Source organism: Tiliqua scincoides, chromosome 5 (assembly GCF_035046505.1).
Source record: "Tiliqua scincoides isolate rTilSci1 chromosome 5, rTilSci1.hap2, whole genome shotgun sequence".
Classification (NCBI taxonomy): domain Eukaryota; kingdom Metazoa; phylum Chordata; class Lepidosauria; order Squamata; family Scincidae; genus Tiliqua; species Tiliqua scincoides.
Window position 1 is genome coordinate 76,763,925 of NC_089825.1, and position 25,609 is coordinate 76,789,533.

The window sequence follows — 25,609 nt, forward strand, 5'->3', positions numbered from 1 at the left end:
CTCGTCATTCTCCCTCCCTCCCTTCCCAGCCCCGCCCTCCTCTGCTCCGCAAGGCCGTGCCCCCTTTGCCGCAGAGACCCCTCTCCAGAGCCACGCCCACAGCTTGAACGTTCCGTTTGGAACGTGCCAAACGGAGACGATAGCAGGGGGGGAGCGATCAGGAGGCAGTTGAAGCGCGCGCGCGTGTAACGACTAGAGAACCCTATTACGACGGAGTTTCTTGTAACCGATGCTTAGTGGGGGCAGGTGGACCGTACCATTGTGCAGGATGGGGGGATTAGTGTAACATGAACGGGAACGAGAACGAGCCACTGCAGGGTGTTCTACGGGAGTAGGCTGCGTCTGCCCCGTCGTCGTGAAGCTCAGCCTCTAACCACGGCGTATACGGGAACGTACCACTCGGGATATGGCCCTGCTAGTAAATGGACAGCGCTACAGCTGTCCCTTTAAGAACTCTACAGGCTCCCCCCCACACCTACGCTGCTATTATGCGAACCTCTGCAGGAGCCCAATTTAAATGCCTGGGTGTGGACGGTACCACTGGCGGAGGTGTAGAGGACTGTCAGTGACAGCCTATAAAGAATGCTCTGTGGGGCCCGCTCCTATCCAGCACTGGTGCAGCCATGCCAACAGAGTGTGTGCTGCATCCTGGTGGTGGGGGGAGCAGTCAGGGGGGCCTCCTCAAGGTGTTGTTCCTTTGCCTTGGGGCTGCACCAGTGCTGGAAAGTGGGCAGGATTGGGCCCTTGGAGGACTGTTGAAGGAAGCTCTCTTGCACACTTAAGGCTTAGTTTAAGCCAGGACTCACTACAGCACTTGCCTCAGAGCAGGGATGGGGGGAGGCGGGTGAGGCAGTGCCTCCCCACTGGAGTCCTTTGAAAAGCGCTGCTGCCATGGAGGCACCTAAGCACCCACATTGGTGTTGGATGCTTGGGTGCCTCCTACAGCGATGGTGCTTTTCAAAGGACTCCGGTGGGGAGGCACTTCCTCACCTGCCTCCCCACCCACCCACATCCCTGCCTCAAAGCCATCTTCTATGGCAGGACTTGGTCCAAGGATGTGTGACGATCAAGAAGCTATCTTCTGAGCATATTCAGAGTGCCTTTTCCTCACCACTGCCTGAAGGCCAAATCCTATCCAATTTTCCAGAACTGGTGCAGCCATGCCACTGAGGCCTCCTCCAGGTAAGGGAACATTTGTTCCCTTTCCTCATGGCTGCACCAGCACTGGGAAGTTGCATAGGACTGGGCCCTGAGCAACCCATTCCAGCCTGAACTTCCACGCATTTCCATGTGACTTCCAGGAAAGGCTTGAGCCTAGAAATTCAATATAAAGCACCCATTTACACCTAATGGTTGTTGTTTGTTTTGTTGTAATGGTTGTAATAGTTTGCTGGTTTTTTTGTTATCTGTTTTATTGTTGTTTTTATGTATTTTATGACTTTTAAATGTTGTTAGCTGCCTTTGTGTGCCCTCTGGGGAGTAAGGTGGATTACAAATCAAATAAATAAATAAATAATGGGGGAAAAGAGAAGGCGAGAAAGACAAGCTGGGCTTTTCATAATAAAAAAAAACTTGCGTCTCTTGACCAACTTGTTTCATTACAAAATGAACCTGTGGTGAGAGATTTGTATCTTGAATATCTTTTAAAAGCCTCCTGACATGCAAATGCCAACAGGAAACACCTCCACATGGCCTCTTACAGCACAATTCTAGACATGTCTACTCAGAAGTAAGGCCCATTGTGGTCAGTGGGGCTTACTCCTAGGGAAGTGTATACTATATATAGGATTGCAGCCTTATGAATTAAAAACATGAACCACCATTGTCTCTGGCCCAGGGACTTGGCCATGCTGGATTGGGAGTGGAGAGCAGCCAAGCAAATTCCCATGTAATTGAATTCATATAACTCTAATGGGAATTTAGGGAAATTGCGTAAGTGTGGTCAGTGCTTTTCCCTCACCCCACATTGCTCAGTGTTTATATAATTTGGTGTTATCTTATTGGCTTCAAAACTATGTGTGCTTTTTATTAGTGGCTTGATTTACCTGAGTGTGGGGGGTATGCAGAGATGTTCAGCATGCTTTTCATTTTACAGAGAGTAAAATCTTTGCATTTTAAATAGACAGGAAGAGGTACTGTATCTTTCAAATGGAGGACTGCAGGAGCCTCTTGAGTACACATCAGCCACAATCCAACACAGTACAGTGATAGGTATGCTTAAACCACAGTGAACTGATGCACACCTTACCTAGGCTACAGTCCTGGAAGCAAGTCCCATTGAATTCAGTGGGACTGACTTTTGAGTAGACATGTACAGGAGAGGGTTGTTGGTGTTGGATTGTGGCTGACATGCTCAAGAACTACAAGGGCTAACATGATTCCAACATAACATTTCTCCTGTTGGAAAATCGTGTTTGCTTTGGGTCCCATAAAACTTTTCACAAACTATGCCCAAGGCAGGGTCTCTGAGATGAATTTTATCAGGGGCACAAAGCTTCTTCTTTGCAGAGGGGGAGGGGTGAAACAAAATGGGGGAGGGTGGAGACGCGTGAGCAGAAGGGGTGAAACGGTGGGAGGAGGGTGGATACAGCTGGAAAAGTCTTTGGAGCCCAGGACTAACCACTCATGTGGCATCAGCAGCTACATACAGTAATACAGAAAACCAAACACACTCCTAAGTCTCTCTAAAATCTTTTAAATATAGAAAATAATTGCAGGAAAATTAGCATCATTATATTAGGCTCACACTAGAATGGAAAGTGTCCTGTGCATACCAAAATTTACTTGTGCAGCAGCAGTAGTCCTGCAGCTGTGTCTCTGAGCTCCTCTACACTCCCTCATGGTAAGCAGAGCCACAAGCCAAAGAGTGACTATAACAGGCCAGTTTCCTCCCAGATTGGACACTGTGTTAAAGAGTGTCATGTATGCATTCCTCAGCCCAGCATATATGGCTTGTCCGTAGCTGCAGCCACAAGCTCATGATAGTGTCCCAGCATCCCATGCGGGCAACAAGCCTGAGTAGATAGGAAAATGTAAGAACCCAGAAAATTTCTGGGCCCCCTCCTTTGGCTCCTGGGCCCCTTTTTGACCCTAGGCCTGGGTACAAATTACCCCCTTTATCTCCCTCACCTAGGCCCTGACCCAGGGTTCAACAAATGAACAATAAGACTATCTCTGAGTATGTGCAGAATGACTACTGCCAATCCATGCACATCAGGAATTAAGGGCTTGCCTCTCTTCCCATCATTTCTCTTTTATTAAACCACATACACCTTTACTTGCTTTTTCATTGTGGTGAATGATTCTATCTTTCCCAGTCATGAAATGTCAAACAACTAGACCTGGTTTCATCAGACCCACATTGGAATGAGTGACATTTCACTCCCATTGGCTGAAGCATTGCCAAGTGTGTAGGGATAACATGGGGGCCATAGGGGTCTCAGACATCAAGAGCTGCAGTCATCCACATGATAAGAGAGAAAAAAGGCTGAATTCCTCTTCAAGGGTGGAGATGAGAATGTTTCGTCCTGCCTGGTGTTGTCTCCTGTATTTCACCTTGGCTTTGCTTTTCCACAAAGGTAAGCCAGCTTTCCCTTGCGGTGTGATTTCTTAGCCCCCTTGGAAAAGTATGAACTTATCTCTGCAACAAAGCTATCCCCCCCATCCATTGGGTGAGGATGAAATATACTATTAGCACTGAATTAGGACTAGTGTAAGCCTAATGCTAAGGGAATCTAGGCTTCTTTGATTGTCTGAAAAGGCCCTTTGCCAGCAAGGGGGGGGGAGAGAACAGGGACAAGCTACCAGTGGAATCTAACAGCCAATTATATGCATATCTACTCTGAAGTAAGTCCCACTGTGTTCAGTGTTTACTCCCAGGAAAGCATGTATAGGATTGTAGCCTTAGAGGACTGACTACTTCCTCTAGTCAGCTGAGGTAGTATTTATTTATTTAAGAATTTTATAGCCCACCTTTCCCATGCCAAAGCAAATGCCCAAGGGGGCTTACAAAGCTTTATAGTCCAGTAAAAGTCTCACAACAAGTAAGAAAAAAAATTAAACAAAGCATTAAAACATTAATTTTAAGATTGCATGGTGAAAAACAATATCAAAAACAGAGCAAAAAATTTTTAAGGGTAAAAGAGAAAAGAACTGATTGAGCCAATGGGGAACCGATGAGTCCAGGGAGTCAGTCAAGTCACCACAGTATATCGGAGAAACAGAGGGCAAAAATCTACTCAGCAACCAAATGCCTGATGAAACAGGGATGTTTTCAGCCTTTGCCAAAAGGCCAAGAGAGAGGGAATTGTTCTCAGTTCCCTTGGGAGAGGATTCCATAGTTGTGGTGCCACCACAGCAAAGGCTTGCCCCCAAGTTGCCACCCTCTCACTTGGGACAAAAGTGAGAAGAGCTCCACATGTAGAAGAGCTCCTTCAGTTGACCTGAGAGGGCGGGCTGGAATGTATGGAAGAAGACAGTCTATCAGGTAGCCTGGACCCATATCATGAAGGGCCTTACAGGTTAGAACTAGCAATTGAATTGGGACCGGAAGCATACGGCAGCCAGTGTAGCTGCTGAAGCTGGCCCCTGAACCACTTGGGCTGCCACATTCTGCATTAATTGCAGTTTCTGAATTGTTTTAGCAGGTAGTCCCATATATAGCGTATTGCAGTAGTACAATCTTTAGGTTACTAAAGCACGAGTCACCATAGCCAGGTCCAAACAGCTCAAGTTTAGTTGGTGCACGAGCTTAAGCTGGGTGAATGCACTTCTAGGCACTGCTGCTACCTGATTTTCCAGGAAGAGCTGAGAGTTCAAGAGAACTCCTAAGCTGCACACTTGTTTTTGTAAAGGGAGTGCAAATCATCTACTCTGTTCAAAGTGGGTAGATGATTCAGTGCCTGCATTGAGGATTTCTTGATCAGGAGAACGTCTGTCTTTTCAGGATTTAGTTTCAGCTTATTGGCTTTCATCCAGTCACTAATGGCATTCAGACAGTGTTCCAAGACTTCCACAAATTCCTCAGAGCAGGATAGCAAGGAGAGATAAGTTGTGTGTCATCTGCATATAGGTGGCACCTCACACCAAATCCCTGGATGATCTCCTCTAGTGGTTTGCACTTCTGGGTTTGGATGAGTGGAACAGAAATTTCAGTTCACTCAATTTTTCATTGGCTTCACCCAACTGGTCAAATTTCTGACTCTCAGTATCTTTAATAATGTTTAAAAATAGAAATAATGTTGCTAGTTTTCTGGTTGCTGTTTGTTATTTGGGGCTGAAGGGTGGGGGTATTATTGGATAAAGAAATAAGTGCCTAGAAAAGCAATATATTTTCAGAAGACTTTATGTTTTGTGATTTCTTAAAACTGCTTTCCTTCCCTTGGAACTTATTAAAAACAAAAGTATGTACAGTATATTATTGAAACTGCATGATTGGAAACCTACAAAATAATTAGTTTTGATTCCAGTACAGCAAACATGTGGCCCAAGTTACTACAAATTAGTCTTTCTCAGTAAGCCTCTCTCTCATACAAATGTATGAAGTTAGCGTCTTCCTAGATTGAAGCAATATTTGACAGTTAGTGTTCTGGTTATTTGGGGGGGAAGGTTGACATCTGCCAGCGTTTAGCCCAGATTATTTTAGCTGGCAGCGGTAAATTTGCTATGGGTTTCTTAGCACTGGAAACAATGACATTCTTTGACCAGCACAACAAAAATAATGTTTGCTTTAGAATCACCCTTCTCTGTGTGGACACCTGGTGGATAGTGCATACTTCCAGGTTAACTTGAGGGATCATGTGTTGTTAGCCTGGGTTACAGGTGGAGCACAGTGAAAGGCAAGGAAGCCCCCCTTCTGTGACCACAACTGACTTCAAAGCAATGTGAACAAAGAGGAGCAAAGGAGCCCCCTTCCCTTCCCAGCAGCTGCACAAACACAAGCAAGAAAGGAGTAACTAAAGAAATTCAGAACTGATGGGGTCCAGTCTGGGGGAGCCCCAACAAAGTTCCTCTTTTCTCACCTCTAATTTGTTTCCTAACAAACAGAATCCTTCCCACCTTTTATGCCATAAGTGCAACAACCCCCAAAATGAAAAAAACACAGAAGATTAGAAAAGTCAAAAGATTGGAGTTTTGCAGTTCTCCTGCTTTAAACTTTCTCTTCTCTTGTCTGCTCCAGGATGCATGCTTCTGACCTACAGTGACCTTGAAGATGAAAGTAAGAGAAAAACACACACTTGTGTTCTGAGAACGTGAAGGGTAGCCCTGTGCTGAACATGCACATCACCATCACTTTGATTTTCACCTTTAATGAAAGATTGTTTTCCAATTAACATAGCATGTGGGGCAGGGGTTGCAACAGGGATCAGAACCACAGTCTTCCTCTTCCAGGGTTCCCTCGACACTGTATTTCACCAAACTGTGGGGGAGGGGCAAATTTGAGTGCCAGGTCCAGTTTGCTTTAGGTTTTAGGATTAGGAGCAAGAAAAGGAAAGAGTGCACACTAGATACTTTTCACTTTTTTTAGGGGGGGGGGATTATTGAGGAACATCCAGAGGCATTTCATACAATTACATTGATCAACATGAAGACAGCAAATAAAGCAGAAATTACTGTAATGTTTTTTCTTTTAAAATACTAAAATCTGGGGTCAACTAGAACATTGGATTGATGTCAGAATGTAGAAAAGTGAAAACTCTGTTGCACAATCTGTAATGAGCCTCTATAAACTGTCCTGGATCTTCTGGTGGCCACCAGCAAGGAGGGGTTTTTGTTTTAATAGATCCCCAAGGAATGTCTATCCCAGACATTGGCAGGGGCTAATTCAAGGATGTGTCACAGCTTAAGACTGATTGGAAACTCCACCTTGTGATGTGGAAATTATTTCTCCTAATTCCAGACATGTGGTGAAAGAAAAACAGCTTGCATGTCCTTGGAAGCACCCATTATTATTTCATGTACCATTACTTGAACCTGTCATATAAACCACATTCTGGTTAGGACTGCTCTCCCACCTGTGCACCCCTGTATCCCTCAGCAGGATTTAAATTTAAGCCAGGGCAGCCTCCATCACATGAGCCTGTAAAGTTTCTTGGGAGCAGTCATCAGACTGGTTATTTTTGGAGGCAAAGTACTATGATGTCTGATGCATCTTTGATCAGATCTACAGTGGCAAGATTAAGTGTGCTGATTTTCCTCCTTCTCTCTCAATTATGTCAGTTCTGGAAGCAGTAGCCAGAGGGCAGAATCTGTATGTACAAGGGAGATAAAAAGTCTAGCAGGTTCCTACCCTTAAATAAAAAGTAAAGACAAAGGTGGAGACTCTGTCCTGCCCCATCACAATTATTTATTCCTCTGTTGTTTTTACACTAACATCTACCCTTTTTTTCCCCCCAGTGTCCTACTTGTATCCATATGAAGAAGGTGAGCAATAATCTCCTCTTCCCCCTACCCCCAACTCAGAGTTCCATAACACGAACTCTAATTTTGGAAGAAATCCCCAGTTCCAAATCTAATATTAGCATTGGCTTCTGTTTTTATGAAACCTGCACGCACAGGTTGCACACACATGAATTGTCTGTCCAGTCCCTATCTCACCTGCAACTATGCCTTGCCCAGGTTCTTAGATTTTGGTTTGTGTTTTTCATAAGTGACACTAATTACACAAGAGGCTTCCATCTACAATGTGAATGTAAAACCTACATTGGCTAGAATGCATATTTGATTTCTCTCTCATTGTCAACAATGCACACATGTAGTTCAGACCGCATGACATGTTACAGGAAGCAGAAAGCAGCTGAGTGTTCCTTCAGCTCAGTATGGCTCTATCATTTGATTTTCACCTACAAGGGACTTAGGTGATGTTCTTAGCATCATTATTAATGTACCTTTCATATGCATTGCTTAACAGTTCTCCATAATGGAGTTGGGGTACATGCAGGTTGCAATATAACATTTTGAACAATGTGAAGGACATAGAAATTTTTCTCCTCATGATGTTAAAACTCAGGGTCATCTGGTGAAATGGATGAGCAAAAGATTCAGGAGAGACTAAAAATAGTAAGTACAGTACTACAAGATGGCTATAACACTCCTAAGCTGATCATCAGAAGGAGAAATCTGCAGCTCAGAGTCTCAGAATAGAGAATTCAGAGTCTCAGAATAGGGAACTACCAAAAGCAAACCATTTTGGCATGTCCTCTCTCCATAGTCACAGTACAGTTTTCTGCTTCCATTTCTACCCCTCTATCAATGTATGTGTTTGTAGGGCTGACTTTATCTTCCCCTACTAGAGCCTTTTGAAGAGGAGGACCAAGTCAATTACTGCAGAGATCTCTACTATGATGCAATGGCCTTGTACTGCTGGCCCAGATTTCACGCTGCCATCATGTCTATAGCTGAGAGTAATCGGTGTCTCTGGGAAAAGATTGGCAGGTATACTTCTGGGGTGCAAGCCTGGTTCCTGATATCTCAAAGGGATCTTAGTTTTGCTTTTCAACTCTCTTTATTTCTTTTTCAGGTATACACAGATACAAAAGAACTCAATTACGGGGGGGGGGGGGGAATTCAAAATACTGTACAAACTGTAGCTCACCAGAGATAGAGAACACTGCTAATGTTCCTATTAGATGGGCAAGACAATGGTGTGGGCTGGGAGGAGGGTTTCTGTAGGATAACTGAGCATTTCAGTCAAATTCAGTCTTAGATTATAACATAAATTATAATTATAAAATATAAATTATAATTTATATGCAAGTTGTAGATTCTACCTCTTGTGGCATACTCAGATATGCTGAAGTGCAAGGCTGTTTTTTAGTGTCCTCTGTAGTGGTTTCTGCTCTGTTTCCACTGTGACAGATTTTTTTTAAAAGAGAGAAAGTGAGTGAATGAGTGTGTGTAAAAATACATACACACATTTCTGGCACTGCAGACCTGGAAAGCTGAACTGTACACACATGCATACAAGCACATGCGCAAAATTTCTGTCGCCACAGCTCAAAGCCCTGGAAAGCTGAGCTCCTCACAGTTTTGTTATTCTCAGAAGTCTGGCAATGACATGTGATGTCATTGCCATGTCTGAAAATGGTGACAAACTGCCGTACAGCAGCCTAAGGGGTATGCGCAGTGGCACGGACACCACTCCCTTGACCTAGATGGAAAGGTATGGCTGCCCATTCACTAAATGCATGCCAATCTGGGGGGGGGGTGCCAGTCCAAACAGGAAGAGGAGCTGAATCCACAAACAGCACATGCTTGAGGAATAATGGGGTTTTCCACACACAGGCTGCTTGCAAGATGATGCCTCAGCAGGTTTTAGCTGCTAAACCTACACAGGAGCTTCTGGGAGTTTAAAAGTGTCCAAAAATATAGACAAATAGGCAAAAAATTGGGGGGGGGAAACAGGGCATTCCTCTCTAGGTGTTTTAACAATTTGATCCCCGCTGCAGTTTCATTGCAGTTAATAGTTATGTATCATCCACCTTAGCCTTTTAGGTAGTTAGGCTGCAATCCTAGGCATACTTACCTGGGAATAAGTCCCATTGAATTCCTTGGGAGCTACTTGTGAGTAGATGTGCAAAAGAGTGCACTTTTAACAATTAACAAATACAATTTGTATTTAACAAATACCAATACAAGTTTTTAACAAATACAATTAACAAGTTCAACGCTTTTTATGTAGAGATGAAAAGATGTTATCTCACAATTCTTCTTTTCCTTGATGTTCTTTTTCTAACTACAATACATTTTGATGTTGCAAGTCAGTGTGTCCCCCCTTATGAGTACAGCTCCCCATTCAAGTTCCTCTTTTTCTCCATTTTGGGAGTCAGACTAGAACTGTGACAGTCAGCATCTCTAAAAACAGCCTTGCTAAGCACATTGCAGTGAGTTTTCTATCAGTGATCTCTCTGGCCCCTTTCTTCTGCTTGTAAGCAGCTCCCAGCAAGCACAGTAGGCTGCACGTGCACTGTTAGCTCTTCACATCCCTCACCACTGTTCCATTTCTCCTTTTGCAGCATGTATGGTGAGCTTGCCCTCTGTACCGGGCTGCTGGCTGAAGGCATGGGCTGCCCCTTGTCCAGCCCCATCCTAGATGTCTTCTTTGTGAGAATTCACGCTGAATACTTTGCCAACTGCACTCTACCCACTGATGCCACTGACCACCAGTTGCCTAAAGGAATGGGCATAGCCTTGGCTGCCCTGCCTGTCTGCTTGATGCCTCTCTGCATTGTCCTCACCCTTCGCAAGGTCTGAACCTGCACTGCAAGCCGCCCTGCTGCAGACAACAATCAGAAGCGGAACCATGCCTCAGTGTTGAGAAGTGGGGAGTGAGCAGGGGGGGCGTGGCAGAGCAAGACTCTTGGACTCCTAGTCAAGAAACGTAGTGGGGACAGGGCCAGCCCAACACTTTCTGATGCCTGAGGCAGTATGGTTCACCCAATGATGTGCCACCCTCTACTCTTCCCACTCTCCAATGCTGTAACTCAGCAGTTTCCTCCCACATTTCTTCCTCTCTGTCCCCTCTTCCTTTTCCAATCTAAGGAGTGGAAGGGGAAGGAGGAGCAGTGGAAGCGAGTAGGCAGACAGAGATGGGTACCCCCCACAAATCTGCCTGAGGCAACAGTGTCAGTGGCCCTCATGGATGGGCCAGCCCTGCAAAAGGAACTAAAACTGGGCTAAAAGTGAGGGTGAGACTTGTCAGGATTGCTGAGTTGGTGGTGTGATGGAGCTGATGCAAGGCTACTTCCTTGTATATGGTTGTGTTAAAGCAATATAGTCAGTCACCTTTTCAAGACTTCTGGTGGAGTCAGCACTGTGGAGTCTAAATGGTAGCGCTTGTATGGTGATCTCCACGGGAACACTGAGAAGGATCACACTCACTTTTGCTTTTCCCATCCTTGGACCACATCAACATGCTTTGTCATACAACTGGCCACTGCCAAACATGTGTCCAGTACTCAAAGGTATTGCTGGAGGCAGAGGCACCCAGGGTGGTGACATTGTGACAGATTCTCCAAGAGGAGGAGGCAGTGGCAACTGTGACCTGGCTCTTGTTGAGCCTCCAAAGGAGAAGGAACAAGAGTGGCAGCCAGATCATAAAACCTCCAAAATGTGAGCAGACTCAGCAGCCTCTACATACTTGTGACCATGGCTGCTGCTGCTGCCATCTTAGCTGGGTCTCACATGGCACCCCTTCCTGCCTGGTACCTAGGGCAGGCCCCCCGTCCCGCACTTGCTACGCCACTACTGGTACTCTTTTTGCTACCACCAGCAACACATGAGGCCACAAAGCAAATCTTCTACCCAGGGGTCTGAACTGTCTATCTACCGAGTCCGCATGCTGAGGAGGGAGAAGAAAGAGTGTGTTGACCTATTGAGTACACTGGCTTTGTTTCACATCACACCCTCAAGCTTTTCCTGAGTAGTGCCTGGCTGAGGAGGGCTACAGAAACTTGAGGCAGATTGCCCTTCAGGTTACAGAACCAGGCAGTTTATTTTAATCCAAACCCAGGAACAAGTTTATTGTTAGTAAACAGGAATAAGGGATAAACAGACAAATTTTATACTTGGAATCAAAAGACAACCTTCAAAATAAAGTAAAAACAGATTCAACTTAAGACTTTCTCTGACTGAAAGAAATCCACTTATAATTAGCATCCTCCTGTCACTGGAGAGAAAGATCTTAGGAATTAACCCTGTCCTGGATGGACTGCATCACAGCTTTTATCATGACTTGGCTGGCATCTGACAACACACCTTGCACATTTTCCTCTTTAGCATAGCTGGTCAGCTCTTTTTTAAAATTCCATTTTGAGGATAGTAGTCTCCCCACCACCCCAGCTCTAATAGGCTGGTTGGAATTAACGGGTATTCACATTTTGGGCTCCTGAGTCAGGTGAACAAACTGAACCAATGCTCAGAACATAAGAACATAAAAACAGCCCTGTTGGATCAGGCCACATAGGCCCATCTAGTCCAGCTTCCTGTTTCGCACAGTGGCCCACCAAATGCCTCAGGGAGCACACAAGACAACAAGAGACCTGCATCCTGGTGCCCTCCCTTGCAATCAGGTGTGAACTAAATCCAGTGGGGAGCCAAGCAGGTTTCAGTCAAGGGTATTGTTCTCCAGGGAAAACAGATAATAATGGGACTCCAATGTACAGTACATCAGAGAGAGGATGCTACCTGTGATACACAACCTAGAGCTCTGGACAGAATGGATACTGTGACAGGTTCTTAGGTTGCCTCAGTGTAACAGAATACTTGTTATTTAGGAGGGGAGAAAGGGTGTTTCTTCAGGGAAAGGGTGCTTGTTTGTGACAGCTTCTCTCAAGGATCAGGAGGTACTGGGTGGTTTCAAACCAGAGGTGTACCCAGGGCCTGTGGCACCTGGGGCAGCAATGTCATTAGGTCATGTGATGTCACTTTCTGAATTCAGATTAGATCAGATACCTTTACTGGCATCACACTTTCTGAATTCTCCAACTGCTTTCTGAGTCAGGAAGCAGCTTAAGGTTGTGGGCACTCACAGTGGCAGCTGGGGCAAAATCATCTTAACCGCCACTGTGAGTGCCCAGGCGGAAGGCGCTCCAATCACTTCCTGACTCCGGAAGCAAATGGAGTGCATGCACACTCTCAGTGGTGGCCTAACCACTGCTGAGAGCACACATGTGCTCCAATCATTTCCTAAGTTAGGCAAAATCACCCAACCAGTTGCTGAGACGGCAAATGCACTCCAATCGCTTCCTGACTGGGGAAGCGACTGGAACATATATGCTGGCACCCCATCCGAGTGGCACCCAGGGCACTTGCCCTAGGGCAGATACACCCCTGGTGTAGACATAACATTAGGATAAATGGTTACTAGTATGTGCTCCCTCCTTTCCTTTGCACATGAGGTGAGGAAATAAGCAGCACCTGCACAGTTATGCTTGATCTGTTCTAAAGCTGTTTGTGTCTGGCTGCAACAGGTCTCATATGATCTTCAGAACATCAGAAAAACCTTCTGGATCAGGCCAAAGGCCCATCTTGTCCAGCACCCAGTTTCTCACAATGAACCAACGAGTAGGTGTGAACTAAATCCAGTGGGGAAACAAGGTTTCAGTCAAGGCTGTTGTTCTCTGGGGAAAACAATGGCCCGCAGCAGCTTCTTGGAAGTCCACAAAAAAGAGTGTACTTCCACATACTGCTCTCCTGCAGTTGCCCTGCAACTGGTATTCATAGCATATGCTGCTGAATGGCAGTAGAGCATTGCCATCATGACTAGCAGCCAATGGTAGACCTGTTTGTCAATCTGTCCAATCCCATTTTGAAGCCATCAAAGTTTGTAGTCATCACATCTTGTGGCAACAAATTCCACAGGCTAATTATGTGCCGTGTGAAATGTTGCCTCTCTGTATTCCTCCTAGATCTCCTGCAAGTCCATCCCATGGGATTATTCTACTATTGTGAGAGAGGGGAGAGAGCATCTCTATTCACATCATGCATAATTTTATAAGTATCAATCATGTCCCCCTTCCTTTTTTCAAAATACCCCAAACCTCCAAGTTGTATCAATGATGTAGAGGTGGCGATGGCATCTGTGGGGGGGGGGTGTGCACAGGCACGTGTGTTTTTAAAAGGAAGAGTAAGCTGGCAGGGTGACCAATCTTCCCTAGTTCAGGTGGCAGATCAGTTGGACTAGGGACCTACTTTTTAGCTGGTCTGGCAAGGGTTGTATCCTACTCTTGCTTTGGGATTTTTCAAATGGAGCAGCACAGCAATGTGCAATTTTAATTTGAGATGCTGGGTTATTTATTCAATTATTCATTATTCAATATTCAATTATATCAATTCATATTCAATAATCAATTCATTCAATCAATTCATTCAATGAATATCAATTCAATTCAATTCAATATCATTCAATGAATAATCAATTCATTCATTCAATTCATTCAATGAATATCAATTCATTATTCAATAATGAGGAAAATGACTCCTACCACGTGCTGTTGAGTCTTTCACTATGGTGGAATCAACACTACATGGCACTACCCAGTTGAATGGTTATTGACTTTGGTACACTAACCTAAAATTAAACTCCTGCTTTGCAAATACTGTACAAAGCTACCAAATTTTTCTTACTTCTGTTCCCTGACTCACATAGGATATGTATGTTTTGATTAGCACTGGAGACAGATGTGGATACTTGCGTGCATTTTGGAGGAAGCAGAACTCCATATCTCAGTGTCTGATGCATTTGGCACAACCTGAGATCTCTCTGCATCAAGCAGAAGCCTAACCTAACTGGATCTGCCTAACATCTCCCCTATTCCAAGCTAAGATCATCCCAGTGTGCAGCCTTGGGTTTTTCTCATCTTGCTCAACAATTTTGTTGTGTGTTCTCAACTTTCCTGTGCTGTGAGATTGTCTGGGGCAGCACTATTGGGTTTGGTTTCCTGTGGAAGCAAGCCCTGCAGGCTTGTGGCATTTTGCAGCATTTGCTTACAAATATACAAGCACAGCACTCAAGCAGAGTTGCCCTGAATCCAGACTGTGGGGTTTATAGGTAATAAGCAGATGGATTTGTGTACCCTTTCATTCCATGGCTCTCTTAAATGGAGTGCATATGTGTGAAGTAATTAAGAGAGCCTTTGGGCATAGTGCAGGGGACCGTAATGTATAAACAAGATAAATGTGGATATTTATCTTTGCATCTGGATGAAGGAGAAAAACACATTCCAATCAGTTGTTACCTCCTCAGAGAGCTAATAATATCTGCAACCTGAAGGCAAAGGAGAAAGATTGCTGATAGCTGTTCTGGTCTGTTAAAAACAAACAAAAAGCAACAGTAATGTAAAAACTTCCATTAGAACAAGTGTCACAGAATCACAAGCAAACCCTCCAAGTTCATAAAAAATCTCATCAGGTGGAATGTTAGGGGGGGGGGGAATGGGACCCAAAGGATATTGCATGGCATGATGGGAAAGTCTCTAACTCTGTACTATACTTTGCGACAACATGGAGTATAGGGTTTGCTCATGATTGGGTTGGCCAAACCAGATGGATTTCAGCTTGCAACAAGGGCTACTTCAACTTCATGACTTCCAATGGGGCTCTTCCTCCTTACTCTCTGGTTTCTCCACTTTAGTCAATTGTTTTGCTGTTTCCTTCAGGTTGTTTAGTTGTAAACATTAATTTTAAAAGATGAGTGCCTGTAGGCATGCACTGTCTTTCCCTCTGCAACCCCAAACTGTCCAGAGACAGCTGGAATTAGGGTAAAGCGATATAGGATAGCTATAAAATGGTGATCCCACACAGTCCTTCATATAGTGCAGAGGTCTCCAAACATTTCCATACGAGGGCCAACTGTATATTTTATACATTTTTGTGTGGAAGAATCACATTTTGAAAAGAGTCAGTTTTATAAATGAATGACTGAAGCTTAAATGAATGAATCCATTTTACTTGGATCTTTTTTGTAATCAGCATGATATAATTCAGAACGAAAGAGAAATATGACAATTACAAAGAAAATGCTATGCTTAAACTGGGAAATGATATATAATGAGTAAAAATGTCAAACATTAGCAAATGCTCTGACAAAAAACAAAAACAAACCCCAAATAGTTATTTGGCAATGACCATGATAACAAAGGTAGGCATCTAGGACCTACCAATGCAGCATCTTCACACATAAGAACATGAGAAGAGCCCTGCTGGATCAGGCCAAAGGCCCACCAAATGCCCCAGGGAGCACACAAGACAACAGACACAATCTGTGTCCCAGTGCCCTCCCCTACATCTGGCAATCAGAGGCAGCCTGCCTCTAAAACCAAGAGCTTGCACACACCTACTACGACTTGTAACCTGTAATGAACTTTCCCTCCAGAAATTTGTCCAGTCCCCTCTTAAAGGCATCCAGGCAAGATGCCATCACTACTTCCTGTGGCAAAGAGTTCCACAAACTAATTACACGCTGGGTAAAGAAATATTTTCTTCTGTCTGTCCCAACTCTCCCAACACTCAACTTTCATGGATGTCCCCTGGTTCTGGTGTTATGTGAGAGGGAAAAGAACATCTCTCTTTCCACACTGTCCATCCCCTGCATGATTTTCTATGTCTCAGTCATGTCCCCCCTTAGGCGCCTCTTTTCTAGACTGAAGAGGCCCACACGCTGTAGCCTTTCCTCATAGGGAAGGTGCCCCAGCCCAGTAATCATTTTGGTTGCTCTCATTGGTAATTCTCATTCAGCAAAGATTTTACTTGGAAGCTCCCTCCTTATGGCTTTTGTGTCTAATCATGTTTGTCAATTAAGACTGCCGTGTTCTACACACTGACCTGGGAGAAAGTTCCATTGAACTTAGTAGGGCTTACTTCTGAACAGACATGCCTAGATTGTGTTGTGAGTACTATGCCTGTTATTTGGATAATGGTGTTATAGATCTTAGATCAGAGTTAAAACAATGACTGCTTTCCCACTGAAAGATTCAGAGTAGAGAGAAAAGGTCAGTTTTTTTCAAAAAACACATAGGCAGCTAAATAAATTATCTTTACAAGCAGATGATGGCTTAGTTTCCTTCAAGGGAGTTACCAGCAGCAATTACAATATTCCCTTTAGACACGTAGGCAAGCTGAGTGTCACAAAATACCACTTTAACCCTTTCCTAGTGTTACAGTCTGCCTTATTCTAAACAAGGAACTCAGGCAATTAGTGGCTTTCACTGCTCCAGAAAAGTCAAGATCCAGACTTCAGGGTGCATAGTTCCCCAATGAAGCATGCCAGGGGACAGCCAGCCAAAACATTGTTTCCTTGGCCGGGTGGTATATTCTATCCCCCTTTCCTCAGCTTTGGTCACATCCACTTTTGGGTTGGTCTTTTGCGGCACATAAGGAAAGCCTGTTTGGTTTCTTAATAATCTATCAGCACTGTCCAAAGGCGTGGATGAGAGATATTCTTAATAAGAAGATTTTCTGAGTTACAGACCTGCCCCGTTGTGCCCTGGGGCGCAGGTCCGTGATGCTGCCTCCCCATATCACACCGCCCCCCACACAGATACCTACCCAGCGCAACAAAGCCTCAAACAGAATTCAGGACCGCTCGGAAAGCCTTCTGAGGCTTCTGGAAAACCGGAAGTACTGCTTAAGACTGCATCGGAAGCCTCAGAAGGCTTTCCGAGCAGTCCTGAAACTCAAAAAAAGCTTTGCCTGACCTCTGGAGAGCAGGCAGAGATGGTGTGGCTGGTGGAGGTGGCAGTGGCATGGCAGGTACAGTGGTGCCACCCCTGCAAGGCCCACGGGTGCCACTGGATTGGCCAACTGTTGATGTCAATTAGAATTTCTCAGCCCAATCCTAACCAACTTTACAGTGCTGATGCAGCCTCAGTGCAGGCTTGAGATAAGGGAACAAACATTCCCTTACCTTGAGGAGCCCTCCATGACTACCACTCAGTGCAGCATGCAGTGAATGCCCCCTTGGCTCAGCTGCATGGGTGCTAGAAGTTAGGATTGGACTGCCTGTCCATTTTCTTGCAATGCAACACATCTATCAGAGTTCCATCCATTTAGAGAAAGTTCAGTTCATTTTGTAATTATATTTTTGAACCTTAGCAAATATCAGGAAACCTTTTTCAATAATCCTACTTAAGGATAACTTTGGGAGATGTCTGATAGTTTGCTCTGCTGGCATAATGCATTTTTTAAAGGGATGTTTTCCGTTTACAAGGTGTGATAGCAAATCACCAGGGTTCTCTGTGATCTGGCTGCCAGCATGAAAGCTCAGCACATAACTTATCCAGACCATTTCTTATGGTTTCAAAATACTCCCTACAATTGAATGACATCCAGCAATGGAGACATCACAATAGTTTTAACATGCACTATGGTTGTAAGAGGATTTACAAGAGCAGGAGAACCTTGGCAAAACTAGGGAACATGGCAAAAGTAACTCAGAGCAGTTTAACATTTCAGGTTAATCCTACTTACCTGAACTGACCTACTCTGCTATTCCTACTTACCTGAAAACACTGCTATTCCAGTTACATGGGGGTGGACTGTGGTTACTTAGTAGTGAGTACAAGGTAATCTGCACATACTCTAATGCTCCTCTGCTTCCTTGCCAGCAATGGACATATACAAAGAATACCAGTGTAAAAGCTCATCACAAAGATTGCTCTGAGAGTGTTGTATCATAAAGCGCAAGAGTGTTAACTTCATACACCAATGCAATAAAATTATCCCAACCATTGTGAACATGCAAGGAAGGGCACCAGGATGAAGGTCTCTTGTTATCTGGTGTGCTCCCTGGGGCATTTGGTGGGCTGCTGTGAGATACAGGAAGCTGGACTAGATGGGCCTATGGCCTGATCCAGTGGGGCTGTTCTTATGAACAGCTCTTCATCAAGTGGAAAGGATCTAACACACTCACTTATGTACTGCAATGCAAAGCACTTGCTGTCAGGATGTTCAGTATGTGTTGGGAGAATTTTATTGCATGGTTATGTAAAACAAACACTCTTGCATCTTCTGTGAGTTCCTACTATGTATGTATTGTATCTTTGTGAATTAGCACAGCCTTCTTTCTCTTTGGTAGTTTACATGTCCCAGGTCTAAGATTGGGTTCCTTAGCTCAAGTAAGGAGAGAGGGTGGTTCGTGTTAGATATGTTCTTGGCTCTCGTTGCTAAATTAATTATTTCAAACACCACCACCTCAGCAGCCAAAAGTCCAGCAGATCTGTGCCCAAGTCTGTTCACAATTTATTTCCTGATTTCCCCCAATTGTTGCTTAGAACAAAGCAGGCAGGCAACACTGTCAGAAGGAGGTGAGCTTCTGCTGATCCAGCTGTGCCTGCCAAGAATGGCTGGCTGGAGCTGGTCAGTCCCCTCAAATGCCAAAGCTTCTCTGACTTCAGTGGGTGTGTTTGTCGAAAGTGACTGCACACAGGCTGTTTCACCAAAGGCTCAGATCCAGCCATTGTGACCTCAGCAAGCCGCATCAAAAGTGCTGACAGGCCTGGACTCCATCCAGCCTGTGATCCATTCCATATGTGGGGGACAAAGAGGGAGGAAGGGAGAGAGTGGCCAGCTTTCACAATCCAAGGAAAATTAGTCTCTCCCTGCAAAAGCATAAAGCTTTGAGTGATGAGGGTGGAGAGCATTCTTGCTGGGTGGTTTTTGTCTCATAAATTACACACATGTGGGAGGGGAGAAGGGAAGGAGCTGGCAGCTGGCAGGAAAAAAGAAAAAGAAAAAAACAACTGCTGCTTGATGGAGCTGGGCTCCAAGAGACCTGGGCAGGGTCTGGTTTTGCCTGGATCGCTCTTTGAATTTGTCCAAAAATTGCCTGGTGTAATCCTCATCCCAAAGGACTGATTTTGCATCTTGCTCAGAGAGGCCCCAACTAGGATAGTAAGCAGGCTGGTTGGTGGCTAAGACCCAGCATGGTATAACAGGTAAAGCTCTGGCCAGATCTGTAAAGCTTGGGTCTAAAACCTGACTCTGCAGAAAATTTGTTATGTAGACTTGGAACAAGGTGCTCTCTTGTCCCTCAGTTCTGCATCTGTTAAGTGGAGGTATTTGGTGCAGGCTAACCCAGAGGTGGCTGTAAAGTATTTCTGCAGTTTTCAGAGTGTGGAGGACAAGAGGCATCTGGTGGGGGAGGGGGAGATGATGCTAAATGATGCTAGGGATTGTGTAGTTCATTGTATTATTCGTGTCTTTGTTTTGACTCTTAGCCCACCATATTCCCCAAAGCTTAAGAGTCAGTAACAACATTAGAAACAAGAAAGCAAAACAATAAATTATCCTACATCAGTGGTTCCAGAACTGTGGATCTGTGGCCCACCAGTGGGTCATGACCAGTGGGTCATGACCCAATTTTTGAAACAGTTTGTGAAACTGACGGATTAGGCGATGTGCATCAAGGGTTAAACAACCTGCTACTTGGGGGGAGCACTGCTGCCAATCACCATTATAGCCACAGAGGCTTTAATGGCTGGTAAAGTGAAACTTTTTTTCAGGTAGATCCCGATGCGAAAAAGTTTGGGAACCACTGTTCTAGAAGAATCAAGAAGTTTGCTAGAAAAATATCTCCCTGCTGTGTCCATCCGTCCCCCGCAACCTGCTCATCCCCAAGTCACTAAAAACTTGCCCAAATGAAACAGACTAAGGGCCCAATTTTATCTGATTTCCCAGCACTGATGCAGCCACGCCAATGGGTTGTGTGCTGCATCCTGAGATGGCGGGTGAAGTCATGGAACCATCCTCAAGGTAAAGGAATATTTGTTCCTTTACTTCCTGGCTGCATTTCAGCTCCATTTCACTTTCAGCTGAAAGTTGGATATGTTTGGACCTTAAGACCAATCCTGTATACACTTCCTGGGAGTATGTCCCCACTGAATGCGGGACTTCTGAATAGGTGTATGGAGGGTTGTGCTGTTAAATTGCTTCTGGTCAGTGTTGGAGGCCCTGGGGTAGTCCTTTTACCCATGGCGTCCTTGCCTATCCTCTGATGGCAGATTTGGCACTGCTGACAATACTGATGGTTCAGGAGTTGGTTCTCTGTTCAGCATCAAGTGTCCCAACTTGGTCAGTGTCCAACCTGGCCACCCTAAATGCAATTGGCTCTGCTGTTACTTCATTTGTTTCACTAAATCTCTGGAATGAACAAGAGAGTTTGAAAGATGCAGGGGGAGAGGCCCTGATAGGGTTACCAGATATAAAGGGAGACAGATATACCTTTAACCACTATATAGAAGGGGGGCATTTTTGCAGGTGCAGCTTTTTAAACCCTTCTATGTTGAGCTGCACCTGCCAAAATTCCTTCTTCTATACCAGGGGTGTCCAAAGTTTTTGGCAGGAGGGCCACATCATCTCTCTGACACTGTGTCGGGGGCCGGGGGGAAATTTACATTTAAAATTTGAATAAATTTACACAAGTTTACATAAATGAATATATTAAAGATGAACTTATATGAATGAATGAATGAATGAAGGTCTTGCAATATCTCAAGACCTATAAAAGGCCTTGCACAAAGCAAGGTTGGCCTTTCCTTGCTGCTGCATCACTGACATGAAACAGCAAGCAGTGGAGGAAGCCCTCATCCCACAGCTCACACAAGAGGTCAAACAGTCGCCCTCATGCTGAGAGCAGTTGCGTCGGGCCAGTGTGGGCTCCAACAAATCTCTGGAGGGCCAGAGGCTCATTGAAGACTGGTGGCTCCCTGGGGGCCACATTGAGAGGCCTCAAGGGCCACATGTGGCCCCAGGGCCGGGGTTTGGGCACCCCTGTTCTATACAATGGTTAAAGATAAAGGCACTCTGTTCCCCCCTTTGTATATGGTAACCCTAGGCACTGAGGACATCTGCAAAAACTCTTGCTATTCAGACACTATATGGAAAGCATACCCTTTGCTACCCAAAGAGACTGCAATGGGACACAGCACAGATTCCTTGGTATAGCTTGTCAGATATGCAGAGTGACTTTTCTCACAATCCTATGCATGTCTACTCAGAACTAAGTCCTATTGCAGTCAATGAGACTTACTCCCAGGAAAGTGTTACAGGATTGCAGCCTTAGGGCCCAATCCTATCCAATTTTCCAGTGCTGGTGCAGTTGTGCCAGTGGGGTGTGCACTGCATCCTGAGGTGCATCACTTGGGCCTCCTCAAGGTATGGGAATATGAATTCCCCTACTGAAGGGGCTACATTATGGCTACACTGGAGCTGGAAAGTTGGATAGGATTGGGCCCTTAGAAAGTTATCTTGGTAAATAGCTTTGTGTAATTGTGTTGGGGGGGGGGGGAAGGAAGGTTGGGAGTGAGTGATGTCCAAGGCTAAGGATCAGCCTGAGAACTAGTTTCCAGTGTGTCAGTCTTCAGCTTCCCACTTTATGATGCAGCTTGATGAGGAGGGCGCCTCTGAGCATGTAACAGCTAGTTTCTTTTCACCATGAATTAATGCTGGTAACTCCATACATTTGGAGATGGGGGGTTAGTTAGAAGATCTGAATTTCAGGCAGGCTTGATGCTCTGCGCCTTTCCTTGTCATTTTAGCAATTAACTACGGTGCAAAGCCAAACCAGCCTAAGGGCTTGAATGCAGCTCTTCATCATAGAACAAAGTGGCCACCATGTATTATGCAGGTTGTTGAAATGGAACAGACATATCCCATACTGAAACCATTTTAAGTTGCAGTTTAACTCCTCCACCTGTAAAAAGGCAATGAGTATGTCATCCTTCCACTTTGCAATGCTTATTCGGAGCTGTAAGGCCACGCAGAAGAACTGGCACAATTGTGACAAGGCCATTGTTCAGTCAGGGTGTCAGGTAGCAGGGGTTAGGAAAGACCTCTGCCTGAGAAATCTACCATGTCTAATTGAAATAAGAACTGGGTTTAATTTAGCCATGGTCCAACTCAGTATAATAAGGCATATTCATATGTTCAAGTTACTACTTAACTACCCCAAGAGGAAAAAATGGTGTTTTATGAAAGTCCACTGTTCAGGGCAACCAGATGTCATAACCACAAAACATCCCAAAATGTAGGATGTCCTAGAAAAATATAGGACATGACAAAATAAAAGCTAAAAACACTTATGTATTGATTTTGTGTGGTTAATTTAAACACTATAATTACTTATTATTTAGTTTAAAATTATATTTTATATAATTTATTACACATATTGTTAATTACAAGAAGGCTAAGTGCTGGCTGCTCACAGAGAAAAGGAGGACACTTAAGTTCTTTTCCAGGACACAAGGCTAAAAAAAGATGTGTCCTGGAAAAAGAGGACATCTGGTCACCCTGTCCCTGTTGTGTAATGCCTCTTTAAGAGCAAAACCCTGGCAGCCTCAGGATGTGAGAGGCATGTGAGAGAAGGGAAGGGAATGGTTTGTTTTACAGCAGATGCCTGTGTGAATGTTTCAGCCTGTCTAATCTCCTCAGGAGTGTCTTAGGCCCAGATGTATGATGAATTAGAGACAGCCTGCAAATGAACTGTGCTTAGGTTTTCCTGGGAGTAAGCATCACTGAATACAGTTGGATTTACTTCTGAGTAGACATTCATAAGGTTATGCTTTTAAAAAATCTGTGTTTGGTTTTTATAAGCAGGTTCAGAGGAGAGGGATGAGGATGATCAGAGGACTGGGAAACAAGCCCTGTGAGGAAAGGTTGAGGGAACTTGGTACTGAGAAGAGAAGGCTGAGAGGGGATATGATAGGGCTCTTCAAATACCTGAAGGGCTGTCATATGGAAGAAGGGAAAAATTTGTTCTCACCTGTCTCTGAGAATAGAACTAGATGGAATGGCTACAGATTGCAAGAGAAGAGATTCTGACTGAACATCAGGAAAAAATTCCTGACAGTAAGTGCAGTTCGCCAGTGGGACAGATTGCTAAGGGAGGTAGTGGATTCTTCCTCATTGGAGATCTTCAAGTAGAGGCTTGACAAGTACCTGCTGGAGATGCTCAGGAGGACTTCTTGCTATAGGTAGGGGGTTGGACTAGATGACCTTGTAGGTCCCTTCCAACTCTATGATTCTATGATTTATAAATTAGGCTTTTCCTGTTTTCCAGTAAGTATTAAATGGTTGATAGCCCAATCCTATCCACACTTTCCTGGGAGTAAGCCCCATTGACTCTAATGGGACTTACTTCTGAGCAGACATGCATAGGATTGGGCTGTCAGTTATTTAAAAGCTGCTGTGTGCTGGTGATTCCACAACTTCAATCCTCCCTAGATCTTATGTGACACCAATTATTTATTTACTTACTTACTTACATATTTCTACCAGTTTACAGAGAGTTATCAAATACAGGTATATATCTAGAAACATTAAAATGTCCTACAAACAGTAAACAACCTAAACATTCATTAAAAGTCAAGAGTAATATAAAAAAAAAACCAGTATAAAACAGCAAAACAATAAAAGGTAGCCCATAAAACTAAGCACAAATCCCCTATTTTAAAAAGCCCTAAACTCAGAAGGTGAGTGTAAAATGAATAGTTCCTGCCAGAAAGCCTCTAAGGAAGGAGTGGTTCATAAGCTAAGAGGGTAGGAATGCCATAGAATTGGTGCCACCATGGAGAAGTCCCTACTCTTTGCTGCCACCCCCTAATCTCCACTGGTGGTGGCACCTGCAAAAGGGCCCTCTCCAATGACCCTCTCTCACATACTCTTCTGTGAATCAGTCGGTCCCACAGATAGTAAGCTGGCTTTGTGACTGGCAGGCTGGGTTCTGTGAGCTAAACCTTACTCCTTTATCTTCATCGGGTGAATTAACTTGCTTTGCAGGGTGCTGGTAAGAGCATTCTCAATCAATACTGTGAACACATTTCTATACTGAAATGGTAATGTAGGTCATGTTCAGTGGCCATTTATCAGCACAGTGACATGAGATAGATGAACATTGAAAACATATATGAAAAGATCAGATTCCTGTGTTCTAGGGAATAATAATGCCTGGTCCAGACATTCAGGAGAATAAAATGTTAGGATACTGAAGTGAATGAACTGCACCACTTCTGACTGAAGCTAGTGATTTTGGTTTTGAGAACTCTGTGTAAAAGAAACCCAAACAAACCTGCCTGCAAACAGAAAACTAGCACAACATGGGAGGAGGGTTGGTTCTATCCCAGCTCTTTACCTGATGAACTGGCTTTCTAGTTTCAGGGAGTTTTTAAGATAGGGGAGCATTTTAAAAAAAATATTTTCTGCCACCTAAAGCCTAAAGCACTGCAGTTCGCTCTACCTCAGCGCCTACATTCTGTGACATGAGATGAAGACCAGGCTGAAGACCTGGTGTACACATTGCACAGCATAAGGCAAGAGAATTCTGGGGTGTTCCACTTCAGAATGCAGGGGTGGGACAATAGAGTGCTTTCCCATACAAAAAAAGCCTTCACTGAATATAGCAAATGAGTACATTGGGTGAAAGTTAGAGGGCAGACCTCTCCCTGATGTGCTGGTTTTACTGTAGGCAGTATGTTGTTGTGTTGGCCCCACTCACACCTGTAGTCTCAAATGGAACAGTGTAGAATGTTATCACCTTAGCTTATTCGCTTTACTCTGCCTAATTGGGTCGATTTCTCTCTCTAGGAGGTGCCTGGCTCTGTTGACTGTTCATCCTTCTGTTTTATTGCTGTTCACTAATGAGGTGTTTTGAAGCGCTTTGCATGAAGCATTTTTTTACAGAACATGTTAACTCTTGATCAAGCATGAGGGAGATGCGTTGTGCAGGGGGCGGAGGTCAGTTGGCTGGGCAGCCCCACAGGACTGTGTGTGTCCCATGTGACAGATTTTTTGCTTGGGGTCCAGTGGCTGGCAGTCCCTCTCTTCCCCCCTGCCCCTGATTGCCCACATGAGCTGTGTCTTGGATTTCGCAACCAGAGAGACAGAACTGAAACAGGAGTTGCCAAGCTGAGGCACACCAGGCCTTGTAAAGTTGAAGTGCTGTGAACAGTTCTTTATTGCTGCCAGGCAGGCAGGCAGGCTGACCTGAAGCGGCTGCCTGGGGGTTATGGAGGTCCCAGTGCCTCCGAATGGGTGTGGGAGCAAGGGAGGAGACTTGGGCTTTGCTGAAGTGGGGCCCCCGGGAGCAGAACTCGCTCCTAAATCTCATTTTTCAAATGTC

At 44.6% G+C, this 25,609-nt stretch overlaps 1 protein-coding gene across 1 annotated transcript; it reads left to right on the forward strand.

The window, feature by feature from the left end:
- Window positions 1–406: 406 nt before the first annotated feature.
- Window positions 407–10,251, forward strand: LOC136652286 (receptor activity-modifying protein 1-like). Its single transcript, XM_066629214.1, has 5 exons — window positions 407–418; window positions 6,139–6,217; window positions 7,396–7,422; window positions 8,292–8,433; window positions 10,014–10,251. Exons 1-5 carry the CDS (start codon window positions 407–409, stop codon window positions 10,249–10,251), a joined length of 498 nt encoding a protein of 165 aa, XP_066485311.1.
- Window positions 10,252–25,609: the final 15,358 nt, after the last annotated feature.